Source organism: Nilaparvata lugens, chromosome 7 (genome assembly GCF_014356525.2).
Source record: "Nilaparvata lugens isolate BPH chromosome 7, ASM1435652v1, whole genome shotgun sequence".
In the NCBI taxonomy this organism is placed as follows: Eukaryota; Metazoa; Arthropoda; class Insecta; order Hemiptera; family Delphacidae; genus Nilaparvata; species Nilaparvata lugens.
The window spans coordinates 225,775-248,869 of record NC_052510.1 but is presented as its reverse complement, the minus strand read 5'-3'; the positions used below and the strand labels follow the sequence as shown (position 1 = coordinate 248,869).

Below are 23,095 nucleotides of genomic sequence, written 5' to 3'. Positions count from 1 at the left end.
TGAAACAGAAAAGTGATCCGTTATGTTGGTTTTTAATATATTTCCTATTTTATACTTAATAATTTTATCAGAATTTTTAAGAAAAATGTGATCTAGGCATGATTTAGAATTCTCTGTTACTCTTGTGTGCCCGGTAATATAAGGTTTATAACCCTTTCCGTTCATTATATCTAAATAATCATTAGTCATTTTATCATTTGAACATAAGTTTAAATTTATATCTCCTGCCAAACAAACATCGACATCTTCCGGAATGTTACTCAAATATTCATCCATACTCTCCAGAAAGTTTGATACATTTCCATTTGGAGATCTATATATCCCTATAATATTTAAACTTTTACCACTAGGTGTTACAACGTTAATACTAATAGAATTACACTCTCTAATATTGCAATCTAATAAATCAAAACTCAATGAGTCCTTTATATATATGCATAGGCCATCACATTTATTCAAAATAGAGTTCTTATTCACTACTTTATAACCCGGTATATTATACATAAAAGGTATATTAACATTACACCAAGTCTCTGTAAGTAATATTATGTCGTGCTTAGTTTTATAGTTTTCAAGAGTGCATATGAATTCATCAAAGTTCTTACCTAAGCTACGGATATTCATTGAATATATATTTAAAAAGTTAATCTCTTTCTCCTCACACTGTGGTACCGTACATAATTTAAATAATCTTCAACTACTTCAGTTGTATTATTTTCAGAATCATATAATGCAAAGATATCTTGAATATTCGTCATAAGAAAGGAGGCAAATTAAAACTTATAAGTTAAAAACTGTTCATATTAGTTTATAGTTTTTGCAGGTCCGCTACATTGTCAATGACAAAAGTTTTGTTGTTCCTACCCTCATCCTTTTTCACCAGAATCTTGCCATCGTTTATCCAGACGAAACGATAATGCTTGTCAGCTGCGACCTTTTTCGTTTCCTTCAGCAAATTCATGACAGATTGAGTCAGGTGATGAAAAACGCTTACTCTTCCATCCGGTAACGATTTATTAACCGTTTTTGTGGAGATTCCAGGCAAACCAGGATCCAAGGCAGATAATTTTTTGAACTGCGACATCCACGCCAATTTGTCTTGTTTCCTTACAAACTTGAAAATAATAGGCTTACAATTTCCCTTTTCCCTAACCGGTAATCTATGTCCTGAACTTAAATCCCTACAGGTAAGATCACTTTTTAGTGTTTTTGATAATGAATCGAAGATCTCATGGATTGATTCATTTTTAGTTTCTGGGAGACCAGTGACTATTATCGCGGCGACTGTACATTTTGAGATCGGAAACTTGCTTTTCTAGAGAGGAAATATTCATTTTTAGAGAGGCTTTTCATTTATAGATTCTATTAGATTGAACTTAACTTATCATACACAGCGATGAACATATATATGTGTTTGTCAAGCTACGTTCAAGCTATTAACATTTTATTAATAACTTTGGTGTAAACGCAGCTTAACATAATGGAGTTGACAAAATATTTCATACATGTAGCCCATTGCTGCAGCGTTCTCAGCCTAGAGAAAATGCAATATGGAAGTCTTATTCAAGCTCAATTTTCCTTCCATAATATTTAACATAATCAGATAAATATTGTCTTACACCTTTTACTTTTAATCACTTGATTACACATGATATTACTATTTCAATCAATTTAAAAAACTCGAAAATCGCATGAATCGGATGAAGAATGTAGTTGGAAGTTCTAGGTCATAAAAGTTGGTAAAATTACCATTATTTGTTTTTGAAAAGTCAAAACTTTTCAACAAACTCTCCTACAACATTTATCTGAATAGTTCAAGATTAATTTGTTTACTACCTATTAATCACATTAAGTGATTACAATATTATAATATAGATGTAATGCTTACAAGCATTACAGTTCCAGTGTAGATTTGAATTTCGCTCCTTCAGTAAAGGAACAAAATGTCGACTGCGTGTACCTGGTATTTATAGAGCCCTAGGATTATTTAGTTACACATCAATGACGTCATAGTACAACCAGCCGGATGGCAATCCGACTGTTCTTATGACGTCTTAAGGACGGTCAGTTTGCAGAACGGTCACTTTGCAGGACGGTCAGTTTGTAGGAAGGTCAATTTACAGGACGGTCAGTTTGTAGGTCGGTCAGATGGTATACACCCGATACCACTTAACCTCAATAATATTGTTTTGATAATTTTGATAAATATTTTTAATAATGATAATATTTTTATTTTTATAATAATAGTATTGTTTTGATAATTGATAAATATTTTCATTTTCACAAAATCTGTATAATTAATAATATTACTATTACATTTTATAAAACTTGAAGTGTTTAAGGTTATGAGGGTGAAATTTGGTGGTTGTGGAGGGGAGTTTTGGTGGTTAATGGAGGAGGTTAATGGAGGCACATTATCTCCACTGACCGCACACACCCTGACATAGACAACAACCTCGAAATACTCCACTATTCCCACAAAAACAGAACATTAAATGTACTAGAACAGTTTGAAATATACAAACAACAGCCAAACAATATTCTAAATGACCAAATCAACTTTTCCTCCCACACCCTGTTTGACAAACTCATTTAAATACTCCTCCATTAACCACCAAAACTCCCCTCCACCCCCACCAAATTTCACCCTCATGGCAAAATTCTAGCCGGCATGCTCCCCCTGTTATCTCAGTTATTATTGAAGATATCGACTCAAATTTTTTTTTAAATAAAAGAGGAGGAAAAAATAAAGCGCGCTAGCCTATTTTTATACAATTTAGTTAGATTTTAATATTAGAAATAGCTGTTTCAAAACTAACCTTATTTTGAAGAATGGACGATTCTAAATATATTATTATCTCAACTATTTTTGAAGGTATCAACTCAATTTTTTTTTGATGAAAGAAGAAGGAAAAATAGGTGTTGCTTCTATGAATTTTATTTTGAAAGACTTTTTAAAACATTAAAAAAAACAGTTTGAATTTCTGAAGTGAGACTCAACAATGAAGAATGAGGTTATGTAAACAATGAAGAATGAACTGTGATTAATGAAGCCAATAGCACAGCTGACTCATATTTTATGGCCGAATTAAAGATTTCAAAATAAGCGATTGCTCGAATGAGTGTTCGCATCAATTCAACTTCTTCGAAAGTGATTGAAGAGGTAACTACAGGCAAGCATGGACATTGGAATACAATATAATTGATTAATCGATGAATTAAATAGAAATTAGATATTATTCTGGGGAGTTTTTCATTAAATTAACATTAACTTTCTAAAGCTGACCCTGAAACAGAACAGAAATTGGTAATTTTTGGTTTATGTGACTAACAATAATTGTATCTCACAATAAATTGTATCTCAACTATTTTTTAAGATATCAATCAATTTTTTTAAATTGAAGAGGAAGAAAAAATAGGTGTCGGTAATATAAATTCTATCCTAAAATACTAATTTAAACATTAAAAAAACAATTAGGTTCTGGTCAATTTATGTCAGGTTCAAGTCATTTATATTTATAGTAATTAAGATGATTGAATAGAACAATTGAACATTGAGATAGGATTCAAGAGTTAAGATAAAGAGATTTTTCAATAGTGGAGACTCTTTGAGTATGGAAAGAACTATAATGTTAAGAACTAGGAGTTGAAGAAGTGGTGGACAATGTACAAACCTTTACTCTTAATCACATTTTCTTATGACAATGATACATTTTAATTGAATGAACTTGTTATATATATATATATTTGAACTACCGCCTAAACAGAGTAGTCAACATAAAATATTGCACAGAAATGAAGAAAACACTGATTCAATTTATTACCAACAACATTTATTTTACATGAATATGATATGAATATTACAAACATTTGCATTATAATCTAAATTATTATCCATTGTACATTTCTACACTACAACATTCAAAAAGATCAGACAGGCATTGAATTTGAAACACAAAGACAGACACATTCATAAGGCGCTGTTCACCTGTTCTAGTATTTTCTATTCTGTATCGTATTCGACTTAACAATAATATAAAGTGTTCAATAAAGATCATTGAAATAATTCTACTGAGAGTTCTTATTCTTTCAAAAATACACAACAGAACTCTTGAATCAAGTCAAATAATTACTAACCTGAACAAGTATGACCAAAGCTTACTGAGCCTGGGCCAAGAACAGATCTCTCCTAAACTAAACTTTTCCTAATCTGAGATTTTCCTAAAATTAGCTTCACCTAACTAGAGTTTTTCCCAACCTAAAAGCTTTTCCTAACCTAAGCTTTAACTAACCAAAGCTTTTCCTAACATAAGCTTTACCTAACCTTAGCTTCTCCTAACCTTAGCTTCTTCTAACCTAAGCTTTCCCTAACACTTGACTTTTTCCTGACCTAAGCTTCTCCTAACCTTTGCTTCTCCTAACCTAAGTTTTTCCTAACTCAAAGCTTTTCCTAACCTAAAGCTTATCCTAACCTATGCTTTCACTAACCAAAGCTCTCCCTAACCCAAGCTTTTCCTAACCTGAGCTTTACCTAACGTTAGCTTCTCCTAACCTAAGTTTTACTAACCCAAGCTTTACCTAACCTTAACTTTTCCCAACCAAAGCTTTTCCCAACCTAAGCTTTTCCTAACCTGAGCTTTTTAAGCTTTTCCTAACCTAAGCTTTCACTAACCAAAGCTTTTCCTAACCAAAGCTTTTCCTAACCTAAGCTTTACCTAACGTTAGCTTCTCCTAACCTAAGCTTTACCCAACCTTAACTTTCCCCAACAAAAGCTTTTCCCAACCTAAGCTTTTTCTAACCTAAGCTTTTCCTAACCTAAGCATGTCCCAACCTAAGCTTTTCCTAACCTTAGCTTCTCCTTACCTAAGTTTCTCCTAACTCAAATGATTTCCTCAACTAAGCCTTCACTAACCAAAGCTTTCCCCAACCAAAGCTTTTCCCAACCTAAGCTTTCACAAACCAAAGCTTTTGCTAACTAAAGCTTTTCCTAACCTGAGCTTCCTCTAACCTAATCTTTTCCTAACCCAACAGTTTCCTAACCTAAGTTTCTCCTAACCCAAGCTTCTCCTAACCTAAGTTTCTCCTAACTCAAAGCTTTTCCTAACCTAAGCTTTCACTAACCAAAGCTTTCCCTAATCAAAGCTTTTCCAACCTAAAGCTTTTCCTAACCTGAGCTTTCAATAACCAAAGCTTCCCCTAACCTAAGCTTTACCTAACCTTAGATTCTCCTAACCTAAGCTTCTCCTAACCTGAGCTTTCCCCAATTTTAACTTTTCCCAACCAAAGCTTTTCCTAACCCATGCTTTTCTCAACCTAAGCTTTTCCTAACCTAAGCTTTTCCTAACCTTGGATTGACCTAACCTAAGTTTCTCCTAACTTGAAGCTTTTCCTCACCTAAGCTTTCACTAACCAAAGCTTTCCCTAACCTAAGCTTCACTCAACCTTAGATTCTCCCAACCTTAGCTTCTCCTAACCTAAGCTTTCCTAACCAGAGCTTTTCCCAACTTAAGCTTATTCCTCACCCAAGGTTTTCTTAACCTAAGCTTTCCCCAACCAAAGCTTTTCCTTACCTTAGCTTCTCCTAACCTGTGCTTTTCCTAACCTTATCTTTTCCTAACATAGGCTTTCCCTAACCTTAGATTTTTCCAACCTTAGCTTTTCCTCACCAATTTTTCCCCAACCTAAGCTTTCCCTAACTTGTGCTTTTTTTAACCTAAGCATTTCCTAATCGAAGCTTTCCCCAACCAAAGCTTTTCCTAACCTAAGCTTTCACAAACCAAAGCTTTTTCTAACCTAATTTTTCCCAACCCAACAGTTTCCTAGCCTAAGTATCTCCTAACCTAAGATTTTCTCAACCTAAGTGTTTCTAAGCTAATGCCTCCTAACCAAATCCTTTCTATGCAAAATCTTTCCAACCTAACCTCCCCTAACCTAACCTTTTTCAACCCAAACCTTTGTAACCTGAGTTTTTTATTATCCCCAACCCAACAAAGCCTAACTCGAACTAACAAATGCAGTCCAGCCCAACCATTGAGCTCCCCTCTAACCAAGCATTTTCCAACCTAATATAACAAAGCCTTACCAGATAAAGACTGAGCAACCCTCAGACTTGCTCAGTCTTCATCACTTAAGGTTTGATAGTCACATCAAACTTTGGTAGGTAGGGTTTCATCAATATCGTTAGATACAGGAGAAAATGTGGTCAGCAGTAATTATGGTTAGCTCCATTTAAAAATATTCTCAACATTTTTCAGGCAAACAACTGGCACATTTTTGATATTTTCCAGATTTCCTATCAACTTCATCAATAGCATTAAATACAGAAGAAAATGTGGTCAGCAGTAATGGTTAGCTCTTTGATGGAATTAGAATTTTTATTCAAATTTGATACATTTGAGTTCTAATTCAAAATTATTTTTTTCCCAAAATTGGATTTTTTTTTTGAAAAAATTGAAGATAGGTAGTGAAAATTATAACTGGAACCGTTTTAAGCATAAGTTAGCCTGTGGTACTTTTCTGTAAGTTGTATAATTCTGAATGATTGAATAAATAAATAAACTTTAATTATTAATACCTAAATGAGACTTTACAAATTTAGTACCCATTGGGGTTTCCAATTTTTTCAAAAAAAAGTTTGAATTGGTTTGTTTTTTCAGATTGGTTTCTACAAGGATGCAGGTTTGATGCCTAGTGAGATCGGACTCCCCGATTATGTATTAAGTATTCCAATTATGGGAAAAAATGTAGAACAATTATAATTTAAATATATCAAATTGAAGTTTGTAAAACAATAACAATAAAAAAACAATAAAATAAATATTGAACTCTTGAATCATTAATCGAACAAGTTGAAATCGGAATCTTTCTTATCGAGCAATTTCAAAAACCGATGACAACTCTATTTAGCATGCTTCAAATTTGTGACCTTTAGAGAATAGAGCAGCAACTCTATAACTCTACAACTCTATGGTGCTAGTAAAAACATGATAGTATTATAGGTTGGACAAAATTCAAAATTTGCTGTTAATATTAATAACATTAAATTTCATTGATTAGAATTGTTATTCAGTTACCGACACGTATTTTTTCTTCTTCTTTCATTAAAAAAATTTAGTCCCATAATATCTTTAATAATAGTTGATACAAATCATTATAATTTAGAATCGTCCATTCTATAGAATAAGGTTAGTTTTGAAACAGCTATTTCTAATATTAAAATTAAATCAAATGGTATAAAAATATGCTAGCGCGCTTTATTTTGTCTTCCTCTTTCATTTAAAAAAAAATTGAGTCGATATCTTCAATAATAACTGAGATAATAGGGGGAGCATACCGGCTAGAGCTTAGCCCCTACAAGTAGCAACCATACGTAGCTAAGGTTAGGAAAAGCTGTAGGTTAGGAAAAGCTTTAGGTTAGGAAAAGCTTTAGGTTAGGAGAAGCTTTAGGTTAGGAAAACCTTTATGTTAGGAAAGCTTAGGTTAGGAAAAGCTTTGGGTTAGGAAAACTCAGATTAGGAATATCATAATTTGATGATTTAAATAATCAAAATGGCTGCTACTCATAGGTTAAATGCATGTAAAATTGTGCTACTTTGAACTTAGTTTATTTAAAAAACAATAGTGAGCGCCATTCAATTTTTGTGATTTTGTGCTTAAAATAACATACTAAATAGATCCCAACCAAAAATTTGATAATAGGTATGTTGGCACTGGAGGTGCACTTACACCAAAAAATGTGAGTGCTTTTTCACTTTAAAGTTTTATAAAATTTAATAGTAATAATAATAGTGGAAACAAGATGGATAACCAACAACAAATTTCTGCCGAAAGGACAAAACTCATCCACACCTACAGAACTACAAGAATTAAGGTTATGAAAACATCATCAGCCATATCCTACAACCTCAAATGCTTACACAATCAGATAACTCCTACTTATGCAAAAATAACTATAAAAAACAAGAACACACCAGCACAAAAAAATTCAAAAGCAAGCACAACAGTTATTCATCAAAAATACAGTACAACATCTCTATAGAACTAAAGACAAACTGAACCAAGTTGCCTATCAACTACACTTCAAATTAAGTGCAAGCCTTCATTATATTGAACTCCAGGAAGTAATTGAACATACTAACAACTTAGAGTCATTACTCCTCCATTAACCACCAAAACTCCCCTCCACCCCCACCAAATTTCACCCTCATAACCTTAAACACTTCAGTTCCTGTTTGGCTTGAAAATGTGCGATACCAGCACAAAATGGACGTCGCCACATCAAAAAATGTGAGTGCTTTTTCACTTTAAAGTTTTATAAAATTTAATAGTAATAATAATAGTGGAAACAAGTTGGATAACCAACAACAAATTAATAATATGTATATATTAATAATATGGTGAATGTGAAACTGCTACATCAAATTTATCTCAAAAACATCTGATTAGAAAAAACTTTCCACCAGTTGCACGTACGTTGGTTAAAATTATTTATTTACCATAAAATGCTATACTTCAATTGAGATTAATGCTAACTGATGCATTTTGGTTGCACAAAAAGAAATTTCAAGCAATAACGCTGAATTGACATAAAAAAATTTTAACAGGCCATTCAAGGAGAATCAAATCCAACTTACGCCGATTAGGTACCTACTGATAGCTGTCTTCCAAAATTAGTTTTTGGTGAGAAAACTACAGATTTCAAAGTATGAGCTAAATATATGAATGAATTTCATCCATTACTAAAATAGAAAAGCAAGTATTTAGCTGATATTGGCATTCAAAATTAGATTCTAATTTTTGAGGTTTGTTTTCGATCTTCTTCGTTTGCAGATAGCACGACACTGGCGACAGACAGAACATTTTTATGGCACATTCTTAATGAATAGTCACTGCGTCAATACCTCATAACCTCACTTTTTTGCCATTTGTTTAGAATAATAATTTTAATAACATCACTGTCGGTGTCAGATAAATTACAGTGATGCCGGATTGTGAAACCATTGAAACCTTGGTTAGTTAACCGGAAAACTTAATCGGAATTAAAAACTAACCGATCTTTGTGGAACAGAAATGAATCTGTAAAAACTAAAGCTGATTTGTTAATCAGCGTTGATTGATGTCCACATTTAACAGACGTACGTGCAACTGGCCCATAGTTTTGAAACTTCGTTTTCCTGGTGCTTTAAGGCCTACACGTGGCGTGCATTATTAATTTTTCAGCTAGAACAGCTTTTTTGTGTCAAAGTGCTAAATAAACGTCTACAGTTTCATCAATGCTGTATTGGCAATATGAAAACGCATGCAGTTAATATGTCTTTGAATAAAGGTGTTGATATTTACATAAAGAAATTATTTTCTTCCATTTTTATTTAATTAAAATTTCAAAATTTTTTGAGCCCTGATAGAATGACTCACTGTACAGTCAGTCGAAAATTTTAATATTGGAATGAGGGGTATTTTGGCAAGCTGAGCAAAAAAATAAGGTCATATGCACATTTTCGTTTTATCTTCAAATGAAAAATGAGCTTTGTGGGTTGTCAAAACTCCCTCTGAAAGGGAAACTATTCAACTTATTCTATCTTTTAGTAAAATAACAATGATCATCCATCCATCTATTATCTTCCAAACTATAATAAAGGAAAGAACTGGATTATTACACGTATACAGGTGTGAAGTATAGGAAAATTATGTTTGACACATCATCACATCTGAACTACTGGACTGATTAACTTGAAATTTTGCATATAGATTCTTGCTTAACCGAGGATAGTTATAAACCTATTTCAAATTCTTCAATAATTGATTATATCAAGTTTTCAGTTTGTCAAGTTTTCAATTATTTGTCATGCTTTCAGTTGTTGTAAGGAAGCAGCAGAACATTTCTCTTGAAAGGGAAATTAGAAGATAGGTATGGTTGGGGATCCTTTTCGAATAATAAAAAAAGGTTTTCCAGGTTTTTCACTCAAATTTTTTCCACCATTTTGAAACCGCCATTTTGAATCCAACTTCTTTTTTTAATTGAAAGGTGGTCATATGATACATGATTCCGATACAGGATTTCCAGAGAAAAGGTATGGTGAAAACCGCATATCGATATCTCAAACCTTTCAAAATGTATTCTCATTCATTTCCTTTATTATAGTATAGAAGATGATAGATAGATGGATGATATATCCATCTGGCTATATATCCATCTATCTATCATCTTCTATACTATAATAGCTGAAAGAACTGGCTCAAACATGTATACACGTGTAGAGGATAGGAAAATTATGTTTGGCGCATCATCACGTCTGAACTACTGGACTGACTTGAAATGCTGCTTATAAATTCTTAATCAACCGAGGATTCTTATAGGCCTATTTTCAATTCTTCTGGATCTCATTACGTCAAGTCTTAAAATAGCCCCTTGCGAAGCACGGGTTACCTGCTAGTACATTATAACTGAAGAACATAAATTATTACTTTTATTATTTTATTGTGATCTATTCATGTTTTTCTTATGAAATTCAATGATAGGCCTACAGCATGAAGACTATGTCCATTTCATTTGTACTGGTGGCAAAATTTTACATTAAAAATAATTATTTGATAAAATCCAAGTTCAATTGTAATGAAAACAAATTCCTTCAAAAAATAATTGATAATAATACGTTTCGAGGGAAAAAATTAAGAACAAAAAAACTGGGAAGATTCGGGACTCAAACCGAGGAACCATGCGTAAGCGAGCGTTTTACCCTTACGCTACACGGCCGTTCAAAAATGATAGTCTTGTAACTGCATTATAACCTCCTCATAAAAAACACACTTCTGGGCTACAACAATAGCCTATGGAACGTCATGTACGGTAGCATAGATGAAATTTGAACATTAATTCTGAAAAATCTAGAAGGAAAATTGAAATTTGGGCTTCCAGGTGCACGAGATTGATATTTTTAGAATCTATGTGCAAAATTTGGAGATCTAAATCATTCCTGTTTCTCCGGTATGCAATCCACAAGTTGACATGTTTTGATGCGAACAAACGAAGAAACACAACCCTACTCTCTCTTATTATATAGAAGATGTCATTTTTTAATAAAATTTGCATTTTCATTTTTTAATTTACGTACCTTTTCTGGCGTCTTCACTAGGTACCTACTACCAGGTTTTTCATACCACAATCTCTTTATTCATATTTTATGATTCTGGGTAATATACTATATTGATAGCACTTATCAGCAAGTATTCAAAGATGATCTTTATTCGATCGTCTTACGGTCCACTATAATTTTACCTACTGATCACAGCCAACTATAATTTATTACTTTGTTGTAGTTCAGACACTGTGTTTCTTGTAAATATTTGGAAAAACATATATTTTTGTTGGAGAATTGAGGTAATACTCCAACAAAAGTAAGTGTTTTTTTCAAATATTTACAATAACACAGAGTCTGAACTACAACAAATTTATTATATAGTGTTTCGTCATGGAAAGCAACTTCAATATAATAAATTATTAAAATTTTGGAAGAGATTGTTATAATTTTGAATTGGAACCAACAAAAAATGAAAATTCCTTTTAATGTTTTCAACTGTAATTTATAATGGATTCCACTGTATAGCTATAATCAACTTATTCTTATACATAGGTTCAATTTTATATCGTGAGAGTCATCGGTATTAATAATTTCATAAAGGAGTTTAAATCCAAAGTTTAGAGAGAAATGTATTTGGAGCATTATTAATTTTTCACAATTTTCCAAGTCTCCTAAGATTTGATGCAAAAATTATTAGTTAATTTGAAATCATATTCTAATCAAAATGAGTTAATTTGTTATGTTTTCATTGCATTTATTTTCCAATACAGATTTTGATACCTTCATTTTATTATTGATGAAAGCTTTTTGATCAGGCTATTGTTTCTATATAACACATAAACAGTAATATTTCTTATAGCAGTTGATCTTTTTTTAGAGCAGTTGAGCCCAGAGATAAAAGTTATGATGCTCTTCTGTGGTTGAACCAGCGACGGTGCCTTGAGAGCATTGAAACTAGTTTGGTTCAAATAAACCACATACATTATCTTTGTTCTCTCATCACCTTAATACAGTGAAGCATCAATTATCCGAGCATCGGTTTCCGTATGGCTGGTTATTTGGATGTCTGCTGAGTAATAAAATGAGATTGGATAGGAATCCGTGCGAGGTGTCAATGTGTTCAATGTTTCCTTGTTAATTTTATTTCACACTCTCTATATTATTGTATGTAACAACTACCTACCTATCTACAACATGGATATCGTCTAGATCACAAGTTTTTACTTAGCCCATGCTAGTCGAGCCCTAGTCGATTATCAAAAATTATATTATATGACTTCTGCAAACAATGTGGATAATATTATATACGATCATCCCACTCTTAATTATACTTTTTCAAAGAAAATTATAATAATTTATATCATGTTATGTTATATTATATCAAGTTATAATTTATATTATTTTTATATTACGTACATTTTTTCATTCTGTCTATTTGTATTTAAACTTTTTTCTAATAAATTTGATTTGATTTTAACAAATTGGCCCGCCGCATTTAAGGTGCAGTAAAATATTTTAACAAATAAAATTTTGCGTTTTTGTATCTAATTTAATCTCATTACACAACATATATCTAATCACACAACATGGTGTGTAATTAACTAACTTTTTGTATCTAATTACACAACATGGTGTGCATTTTAACTGGAATGTGTATGAAAGATAAGTGTACTGTGTAAATTAACCAAATTTCTCAGCACATCATTGTGTCTAATGTATTTTTTTTCTATTTACCTTGTCAGTAGTCCGCTTATAGATGACTTTTGCCCTGTTGTACATAGAGTTGATGATTTGAAACTGATAGGGAGGGTCCCGTCCATCCAACAGACGAAGGGTCTCCTGTGCCTTATCCTTATCCTTGAATCCTGCTCCTTGGAATGTGTTTTCGGTGGCTTCCGTGCCGAATAGTTGGCCTCCCTGACCCCAGCCGTTCGACGATTTTTTTTCTCCATTTTCAGTCACTTCTTTCTCGCTCCTTTTCTCTGATTTTATTTTCGGCATTATGATCCTGGAACGAAAAAGATGTGCAATTAAAATATTTTTATTTTTATTACAAATAATTCAAGCTCTTTTATTGTGATTTAATTTCTATCGCTTCTAAAACACATTAGGTACAGTATGCAATTAGTATAGTGTTTATTATGATTTAATACAAATAATTTGATGAAGAACAATTCAATAGGTATTAATAATAGTTGAACAATAATGTACATGATAGCAAGAGCTGGCAGTTTTCGAATAAACTAATGATCTGTATATATTATATAGATAATCAATGAGAAATTTATATTAATGAAGAATTTCCCAGTTTATTTGCAATAAACAGAGCTGATGAAACTATGTAAAAGTATGGAAACCGCTGAATATTTCTTTTAAAAGGGGAATTTGTCGATAGATCTGATTGGGGATCCTATTTGAATTAAAAAAACTACTTTTCTGTTGCATTAAAATTTTGATCCGCCACCTTGGAACCGCCATTTTGAATGAAACTTCATTTTTTTAACAGGGAAGGTGGTTAAGTAATGATACATGATTTCGATACAGAATTGAATGGCCAAGAAAAAATGAATGGCGGAAACCACACATCGATATCTCAATCTGTTTCAAAATTATTCACATTTGAAAAATACCACTAAGCTTAAATCATACAAAAATTAAATAAATTCGTACATAAAAATCGAGTAGAAGTTTTAACTGAAATCTCAAAGTTTAGATTTTCTATGTAGCCTACGCATTTCTATTCATTTTATGTACTCATTCACAATTTACTACTATCTTTGAATGCAAATAACTTTGAAGTTTTATATAGATGTGCGATTTTCGCCGATCATTTTCTCTTAAAATTCTGTATTGAAATCAAGTATCATATGACTAACTTCCCATTTGAAAAATGAAATTGAAGTCCAAATGGCGGTTCCAAGGTGGCAGACCAAAATTTTTATGTGACAGAAAAGTAGTTTTTTCATTCAAATAGGATCCCCAATCAGACCTATCGTCAAATTCTCCTTGTGAAAGAAATAATCAGTTGTTTCCATACAGTACTTTTCACAAACTCTGAATATATAGTGTATCAATACAGTATACTAATTTCAATAAAGAAGTTATTGGGTCATTGATTATAGTTTACTCTACCTCAATGGAACAAAGTAAAGGAGGTAAAATTGAGATATTAAAGTTAAAATAATCGATGGCATGATATCACTAGGAGGAGGCAGATGCGGTAATAAATTCCAGTTCTCTCCGAATTTCTATTTTATGCTAATCAATGTCTATAGTCAGATTCACTTCTAACTGCCAAAATGGTTGAAGGAGTAGCAATGATGTTCATGAGGAATATTCTGACAGTTTAAAGTGAATTTCACCACTATATATTATATGCAGACACTCCAGACCTTGCAGCTGTCAAAATTAATAATCAGTTGGAAAGCTGAATAAACTAGCAATGCATAAGCTTATACATTCATGATGACACCTACTGGTTTTTATGGCCACATAAACTCTTGGGCTTGTACGTGGGTAATGAGTGAGAGGGATCATGATGAGAGATGACGACTACTTTTTATGTAGTCGGGACCGACGGCTTATCGTCTCCGATCTCTGTGATTGTGTTGTGGTCAAAAACTTTTGTCCCGATCGTGATTCGAACTCGCGGTTCTCTTTATTATCAGACCAGAGCGTTATCACTTACTCACTTATTTATATTCTAATATGACATCGTTTTGTATACTATTTCATAAAGCTTTTACGAATACATTGTACAGTATACGGTTTTGATGGTAAGCAAAGAATGGATATTAAATCCATTTTCCATCGTCATTTTACAGTGAATTAAATAGGCTACACTTTAAAAGTAATTTATCACATTATTCACATTGTTACGTATGCAACAACTCATAGAAAAGCTCAATTGGATTATAAGTATGGGTACGTTATAAGTACATGAAGTACTCAACAGTTTTTCAAACATTTAACTTAAAATTTAACCTATCCATTCCATTAATTTATTACTGTATTAAAACGCATAAGAGAACCATGATAGGCCTGTCATTAAAAAATATGATTCCAGACTTTTTCTTTCACATTCGAAAAAAATGAAATGATATTCAATGGGTACTGTAGTATACATAACATCTAAAGCAATCTACATAAATATATTACTTTGATGTTCTCCATGACGAACCACTACTATACCTAACATGAACTACCTAACTTTGTTGTAGTTTAGACACTGTGTATCTTTGTATAAATGCAAAGATACACAGTGTCTAATCTACAACAAAGTTGTAGAAAGTTGATACACTGACTGTACCTATTGAAATAAAAAAATTAATCTTCAATTTGACTTTAGGATAGATAAATGAATCCTATATAACCATAAAAAGCATGAAAATATAAAACATGATTCCTTGTGTGATAAAACCAATCCAATCATTGAACTTAATGTGAAATCTCATGATGACTGGGATAGATACTTATAATAATAATTATTGTTGACTGAAGCTCTAAATGGGGTTTCAATTTTCATACTGCTCAAAGATTAATTAAGATTAATTGTGTTACCTTGAAAACCCTCATTGAAAGTTCTAGGACTCAATTGAATATTATTTTTCCTACACTACCGATTTTTCGTACACTTTTCTGCTCTAGTGCGCAAAGTATTACTTTGCGTATTATCTTGCAGCCATCCCAATCAGCTGTTGACATTGTTGGCGTATATTTTGAATGCGAATTTGTTCTATCTATATTATTTCTGATTTTCAAATAAATAAAAATGAGAACTCATTAAATTATACATTTTGAATATTATTCATTTATTTCAAATAATAATTTTTTCATTCATAAATTGATTGGTTGAAAAGTTATTTAGAAATTGAGATTTACTCAAAATTATTCAAATTTTTAAATTAATTGGATTAATTTAATTTTTAATTTGAATAAATTATTGATTATTAATTTTCAATTGGATTATCAAGTTTAAAATAAATTAAAGTCGTTATAATTAACAAAATTATACAGACAAACATTTGATGGATTCCAGCCATAATTTTACTCATATTCAATGCGTGCGCAAAGTTCCTCTGCTGCACTCAAGAAACCATTCCTCCCTCGCCTACGGCTCGTGCGTAAACGTTTCTTTAGGTGCAGCAAACTGTCACTTTGCGCACTAGTTGCACAAATAACTATTTATAATCTATCAATTTCATCCGTTGAGGAAACTGTAATTTACATTAAAATGTATTATTAATGGAAAATGTTTCATATTCTCATTAAAACAAATAGGCTATTATTCCAATTATTATTCACAGACTGAATAGACTGGACTACTGGGATGTACGGTAATACAGTGAGGAAATGTTTATAATCATCAAATAATTTTGTGGACATTAGAGTTTCATCTCTCAAATGATATTTGATGTTCATTGTATGTTCGTTTTAAATCAATTTAAATGCTGTTGGATAAAGTGGATTCTAATATAATTGTGTATTTAAAATACCGTACCTTAACGGTACTCAAATCTAGTTCTCATTCTGTTTAATTTTAATAATCCATTAGAATTGGCAATATAACTTATCAATTAATCATAGATGAAAAGAATTAATTTATATTGTAGAATATCTAAATACCTATTAACTTTCTTAGATCCTAACTTGATCAATTCGACGATTAAAAGACTTTATGTCATGCTTTTTTATTAAACATTTTAAAAACCTTAAACTACTGATTGATTGCATTTTATTAAGGACACAGTAAGGATTCGAGGTCCTCTCTGCCACACAACCAACCCTATATGAATTAGGTATAGGCTAATAATTAGCAAATTGTATTGTTGAAAATGAATGAGAAGTAAATTATTTAGCTGATTATAACAATAAAGTAGACTATAGCCTACCTCAATTTTGATAATAAATTATATTATAAATGATTATTGGAGATTTATGTACCTACTTAAATCACAATCTAATTCCAAGAGTGCCAAAAAAACGTGCTCTAAAATGCAGCAAACACACTTTTAAAATAAAAATAAAACTATTACACACTTATTTTTCATACAATCAACTCAATACTTTTACACCAAAACAATACAGATTGAATTATTGTTTATAAATATAGTAATCAAATTCTACTAATTAATATTGTAGAGACTATTGATAACAACCGCGAGGACTTGTTTCAGTTTGAGCAAATGTTTGGAACTGAGCTGCGGGGCTCTGCGTTCGGCCCGCGCAAGTTTTCAGATAAGATTCTGTCATCGACCGTTCTAGCTCAACGCTCCATCTCACTCCCACCTCCTCTCATGCACTATCTCTATCACACTCACTTCCATCCTACTTCTTCACTCTCCAGGACTCCCCCCCTTTCCATCCTAAAAATGACGCCATGCTCTCAAATACCTTACACTTCACCGTACCTTCAAAATAAACTTTCGACAATGCAAGCCTGGCGAACACAGGACATGATCTCCTTCCTAAATTATTTTGTGTTATCTTCACTAGATAAAAAGAATGAAGACTACCTTGTAACTATTTCAATTAGCAATCTTATGAGCTGATCTAGTCTACGAACTTTCTATAGTGAGATTCACTACAAACTGTCAGCATTGATGTCAGCATTCATTCATGAGCAATGTTAGGTAGCCTACCACCAGTCAGAAGTGAATCTCAATAGACTATTGATATATAAAGCATTGATTGAATGGGAAGCATCGATGTTATTATAATAAGGAATGCTGACAGTTCAAAGTGAATCTCACCATAGACAATGAATGAGAAGACTGCCTTGAAATAAATTATTCTTTGCCAAAATCAATCACCGCATGATAATAATCTCGCTGTAATAATTATTTTCTGCCGGCCGGATATGAGACCTTGTCCTAGTCACAAAACTCCAAAACTACACTGTTTTAGACGAATTTAAGGAATTTAGTCACATTTGTTTGACATTAATTGACTTGTTCAACTTGTTGAGTGCCTAGATTATGCCTAATTTATTATGAGATCTAGGAATTCCTTATATTTTTATAGTGTTGTGTTTTGAAACATTTCCATTCAACTATAGGTCTATCTACTTTTTTCAGTGGGTCAGTTAAGTCAATTAAATCAAATATATTCCAAATGTTGAAGTTCAACCAGATAAAATATTGGCCAACTACCAACGATACTACCTATAATCGATACTGTTCTATGAATTGTTCAAGATATTTGAGTCTTGTGAGATGTTCAGGAATCACATAGCCTAACCAGGGGTGAGACGTGACTTTTTGGCTCTGTCATCTCCAGGAACAATTCAGTTGAAAGTTTGAATGAAAGCTGCACCACCCTCCCCTACTTGAAAGATAAAGTTTCATTTTGGACGATTATTTATCGAGAAACAAGGTTAGAAACTCTTTCTAATATTACCATGGCAACTAGCAAGCCCTTACCACATGAACTTCTCAAGTGCATACCGAGATACGATGGAACAGCTTACAAATTACCTCATTTCATTTCAACTTGTGAAGATTTACAGAGAGCTTATTGTACAGATCATATTGTAGAAAAGGAAGGTAATCATTGGCTTCTTTTTAAAACAGCTTTGTGCCACCTAGAAGGACCAGCGGAAGCTGTAGCCTACAACAATAGTTGTTCAACACTAACAGAACTGATAAATAGCTTAAAACAGAACTTTGCAGACAATAGGCCTGTTCCAGAATTGATAGCAGAAATATCAGCAATGTGCTCATTCAATAGGGAACACCCGATAGACTTTCTAAACAGACTAGAAGAAAAACGTACTCATGTAATAACAAAATACAAAATAGATGGAGTGTCAGGAGAATTGCTAACAAATTTAATACATCAACTTAACGCAACACTAGTGAACACCTTTGTGCATGGAGTCCATCCCACGCTAGGATCCCACTTGCAGGTGCTTCAAATTCAAAATCTAGATGATGCCAGAAGCAAATTGATAAATGATTGCAGCATTGTACTGAACCAACTAAACCTAAACAGAACTGAAAACAGATTTTTTCAAGCTTCAAATACATTTAGAGCCCCAAACTATGAGAGTAGTTATCAATCACAAAGCAGACAAAACAGAAACACCCAAAATTTTTTTCAAAGCAGACAACGTCGATTCCAAAACAATGAGAGATTTTATCAACCGCACTTCCAACAACAGAGCTTCTACTCGCCACCAAGTAGCTCCCAACCTCACAACTTTCAACAAAGTTTTTCAAGTCCAAACTTTCAGCAACAAAGAAATCTTCAACAACAAAATTTCCAACAACGCTTCCCACAACAACAAAATTTCCAACAACGTTTCCCACAACAACAAAACAGTAATTTCAAACCAAGTACTCCGATAAATAACTCATCAAACACAGTATCCATGCGCACTCAGCGAACGGATCCAGTACAAAAATTGAGGAATTATAAGTCTCCATATGAAGTCAACTATCTGGAAGAAGACCACTTAGATTGCCAGAGTAGTGAGTACACTCAGAACCCGATTCAAAATATGCAATCTCAACTTGACACTTTGACTGAATCGCTGAACAAACTAACCGACCATTTTTTAGGGTCAGGCCCCCAATATGCAACGGACCCACCCAGCGATTCGACTTAAACATCCTTAATAAATCGCTTCCTTACTTTGTAGATCAGAAGGATAGGAAATGGCTCGTCGATACCGGATCTGCAAAGAACTATGTTCATCCTTCACTAGTCTCTCCTGGCGTAACTCGTCACAAAGAGGATTTTATTGTGAAAACTCCCGTTGGAGAAAGCACAGGGAATGAGTATGTGTTTTGTAATATAGAGAATGTATTTTCCAAACCTCATAAGATAAAACTGTATATATTTGATTTTTCGTCCAAGTATGATATACTGCTTGGGAATGAAACCATGCGTGCATATAAAATGCGATTAAACTTTGATAATAATAAGCTAGAATATAAGGATGGAGAGAAAGATTTGTTATTTTTGTTCGATAATAAGAGTGTTAAATTGCAACCAGGCTACAACGTGATTTCGGTCCCGGTTAAGTCAGCCTCGGATATGACGTTAGGAATAATTAAAGAAGTAAATGCAGATAAATATAGAATTGAAGAAGGACTTGTTAATATAGATAGTAATGAATGTATGTGTTTAGTTTTCGCCCATGAACTTACGACCATTTGTCCTGAGCCAATGGAGGTTGAACAAGTAGAAACTATAGTTGATTGTACAGATATAAGTGATTCATGTAAATCGAAATTTTCTAAGCTTATAAATGACATTCCAAATCTTCTACGAACAGATCATATGAATGAGGAGGAAAGAGACAACATCTTGAAATTAGTAAAACAGTATCCTGAAATTGTAAAACTAGAAAACGAGATATCAAGTAGCAGGAACTTAATGAAACATAAGATAATTACTACAGATGAAAATCCAGTTTACACGAAAAATTACCGGCATCCCCAAATCTTCCGAGAAGATATTCGATTGGAAATAGACAAACTTTTAAGGAACAAAATAATTCAACACTCAAACTCTCCCTACAACTCCCCGATTTGGGTCGTACCCAAGAAAGCGGATGCATCAGGACAACGAAAGATCAGAATGGTTGTAGATTTTCGAAAATTGAATAACAAGACTGTAGATGATAAGTATCCCTTGCCCAACATTGAGGACTTATTTGGAAAGATAGGACGTGCTACTTATTTCTCTGCTATCGACTTAGAATCAGGATTTCACCAGATTGAACTGCACCCAGACTCCATCCCGAAAACAGCTTTTTCTACTGAAAATGGCCACTATGAATTTCTACGCCTCCCCTTTGGACTAAAGAATTCACCCAGTTTCTTCCAGAAGTGTATGGACATGATTTTCGCGAAAATGGACAATGTTTTAGTGTACATGGACGATATTATTGTTTTTTCTGACAACCTCACTGAACATTTGAAACACCTCAAATCAGTATTTGAAAAATTAAAAGAACACAACTTGAAAATCCAGCTTCATAAAACAGAATTTTTCAAGCGCGAACTGTTGTACTTGGGTCATATAATTTCAGAAAACGGAATACAACCAAACCCCATGAAAATAGACGCAGTGAAGAATTTTCCTTTACCTCGTACTCCTAAAGAAGTTAAACAATTTTTAGGACTTACAGGATATTACCGAAAAATGATTAGAGATTATGCAAAGATAGCAAAACCACTCACCACCGTTTTAGGTAAGGAAAAACCATTCAATCCACACGATAAGGACTTCCAAGCAGCATTTGAGAAATTGAAACTTATGTTACAAAATGGACCTATACTACAATTGCCTGATTTTTCTCGTCAGTTCATACTCACATGTGACGCGAGCAACTTTGCAATGGGAGCTGTTCTTTCTCAAATATTTGATGGGAAGGACCTACCAATCGCGTTTGCATCCCGTACTCTAAATAAACATGAAGTAAACTTATCAACTATAGAGAAGGAACTACTAGCAATCGTTTATGCATGCAAACACTTTCGTCCTTACCTGTATGGAAGGAAATTTTTAATTCAAACGGACCACAAACCCTTACAATGGTTACACAATATCAAGGAACCCAATTCGAAACTAATTAGATGGAAACTCTATTTAGAAGAATTTGATTTCGACATCAAATACGTGAAAGGCCGGACGAATTTCGTGGCTGACAGCTTATCTCGCATTCCAAGTCACCCTGTTAACATGCTCAACCCCGAACCAGATGATGATTTAGAGGATCTCAGTCGAGTTGTTTTGGACGAGTTCTTCGTGAATGTGGAAATGGAAATCAAGATACTAATAATGACGATGCCGCAAGTATAGGTGTAACAATTCACTCTCAGGATAGTTCGAATAGTCAAGTTGCAATAATGGAAGAAGACAAAATCATGAATGTAGAACATAATCAGTTGATATTAGAAAGAGGTAACGATCCTCTGAAAATTCAGAAAATTTTTGACAAAACAAGATTGACTTTTTACATACTTAACCCGTTTGATAAGGAAGAAATCAAGAACAAATGCCTAGAATATCTTCTACCGAACACAACATACGGTATATATTGTTACAAGAAAGGCGCTCTCGAGCTTGATTATGAAGTGATGTATACAAGTTTTGTTAATATCATAACGGACTCGTTTCAAACAGTCAAACTGAAACGCTACAAGAAGATCAATCTGGATGTTACTGATGGAGAAGAACAGAAGGACATTGTCGCTAACTACCACCGCGGGAAAACGTGCCATCGAGGAATCAATGAAAGCTACAATCATATTCGGAAAACCTACTACTGGCCATCAATGCTTCGCGATATAACAGCCTACATTAATAAGTGCCAAATTTGTTTAAAAGTAAAATATGATAGGAACCCAGTGCAAGTAGAATATAAAGTTGCTCCTACACCACACAAACCTTTTGAAAAATTGCAGATAGACACTTTCCAGTACGATAAGATCAAATTTCTTACGGTAATAGATTGCTTTTCTAAACGGTTAGCAGCGTACCCCTTAGAAAGTTTGAATCAAATCGAGATTCAGAAAATACTTTTCGACTACCTTTCATCTTTTCCAACTCCGCAAATAGTACAAATGGATAATGGACGAGAATTCGATAATAACAGCCTACGAGAATTTTTCAAATTGTATGACATTGAACCATACTATGTGACGCCTGGCCACCCTGATTCGCAAGGACTTCTAGAACGAGCGCATTCCACCCTCATCGAACTTCTCAACGCTCTTCAATTGGAAAACAAGAATAGGACAACACTTGAAAACATGAAATTAGCCCTGATAGCGTTCAACAACACGCTTAATTCCAATCTAAAACTAACACCCATGGAGATTACATATGGAGTTTCGAAGAATCCATATATGAATGATTTGGTTAATACATTAGTAACAGAGGAACGAACGAATGATTATCTGGATAAACTGAAAACAATTCACAATTTCGTTAAAGGAAAAATAATAACTGAGAAAGAGACAAGAACAACAAAAGTAAATCAAGACCGTGAAAAAGAGATTGA

The 23,095-nt window shown here is 33.1% G+C and overlaps 1 protein-coding gene across 3 annotated transcripts in view; it reads right to left on the bottom strand.

Annotated features, from left to right (window-relative positions):
• The window catches only part of LOC111051904, a 38,149-nt gene extending 20,646 nt beyond the window's left edge, over nt 1–17,503 (bottom strand). The window contains exons 1-2 of one of the 3 annotated variants that reach the window (XM_022338493.2): nt 17,023–17,503; nt 12,814–13,087 (exon numbers count right to left, since the gene is read on the bottom strand). In XM_022338493.2, the coding sequence (XP_022194185.2) occupies nt 12,814–13,080 (267 nt within the window). In that variant the 5' untranslated portion in view covers nt 13,081–13,087; nt 17,023–17,503. The remainder of the gene's footprint in view (nt 1–12,813; nt 13,088–17,022) is intronic. The other 2 variants (XM_022338492.2, XM_022338491.2) reach the window with 2 other exon arrangements.
• Between the last annotated feature and the right edge of the window lie 5,592 nt (nt 17,504–23,095).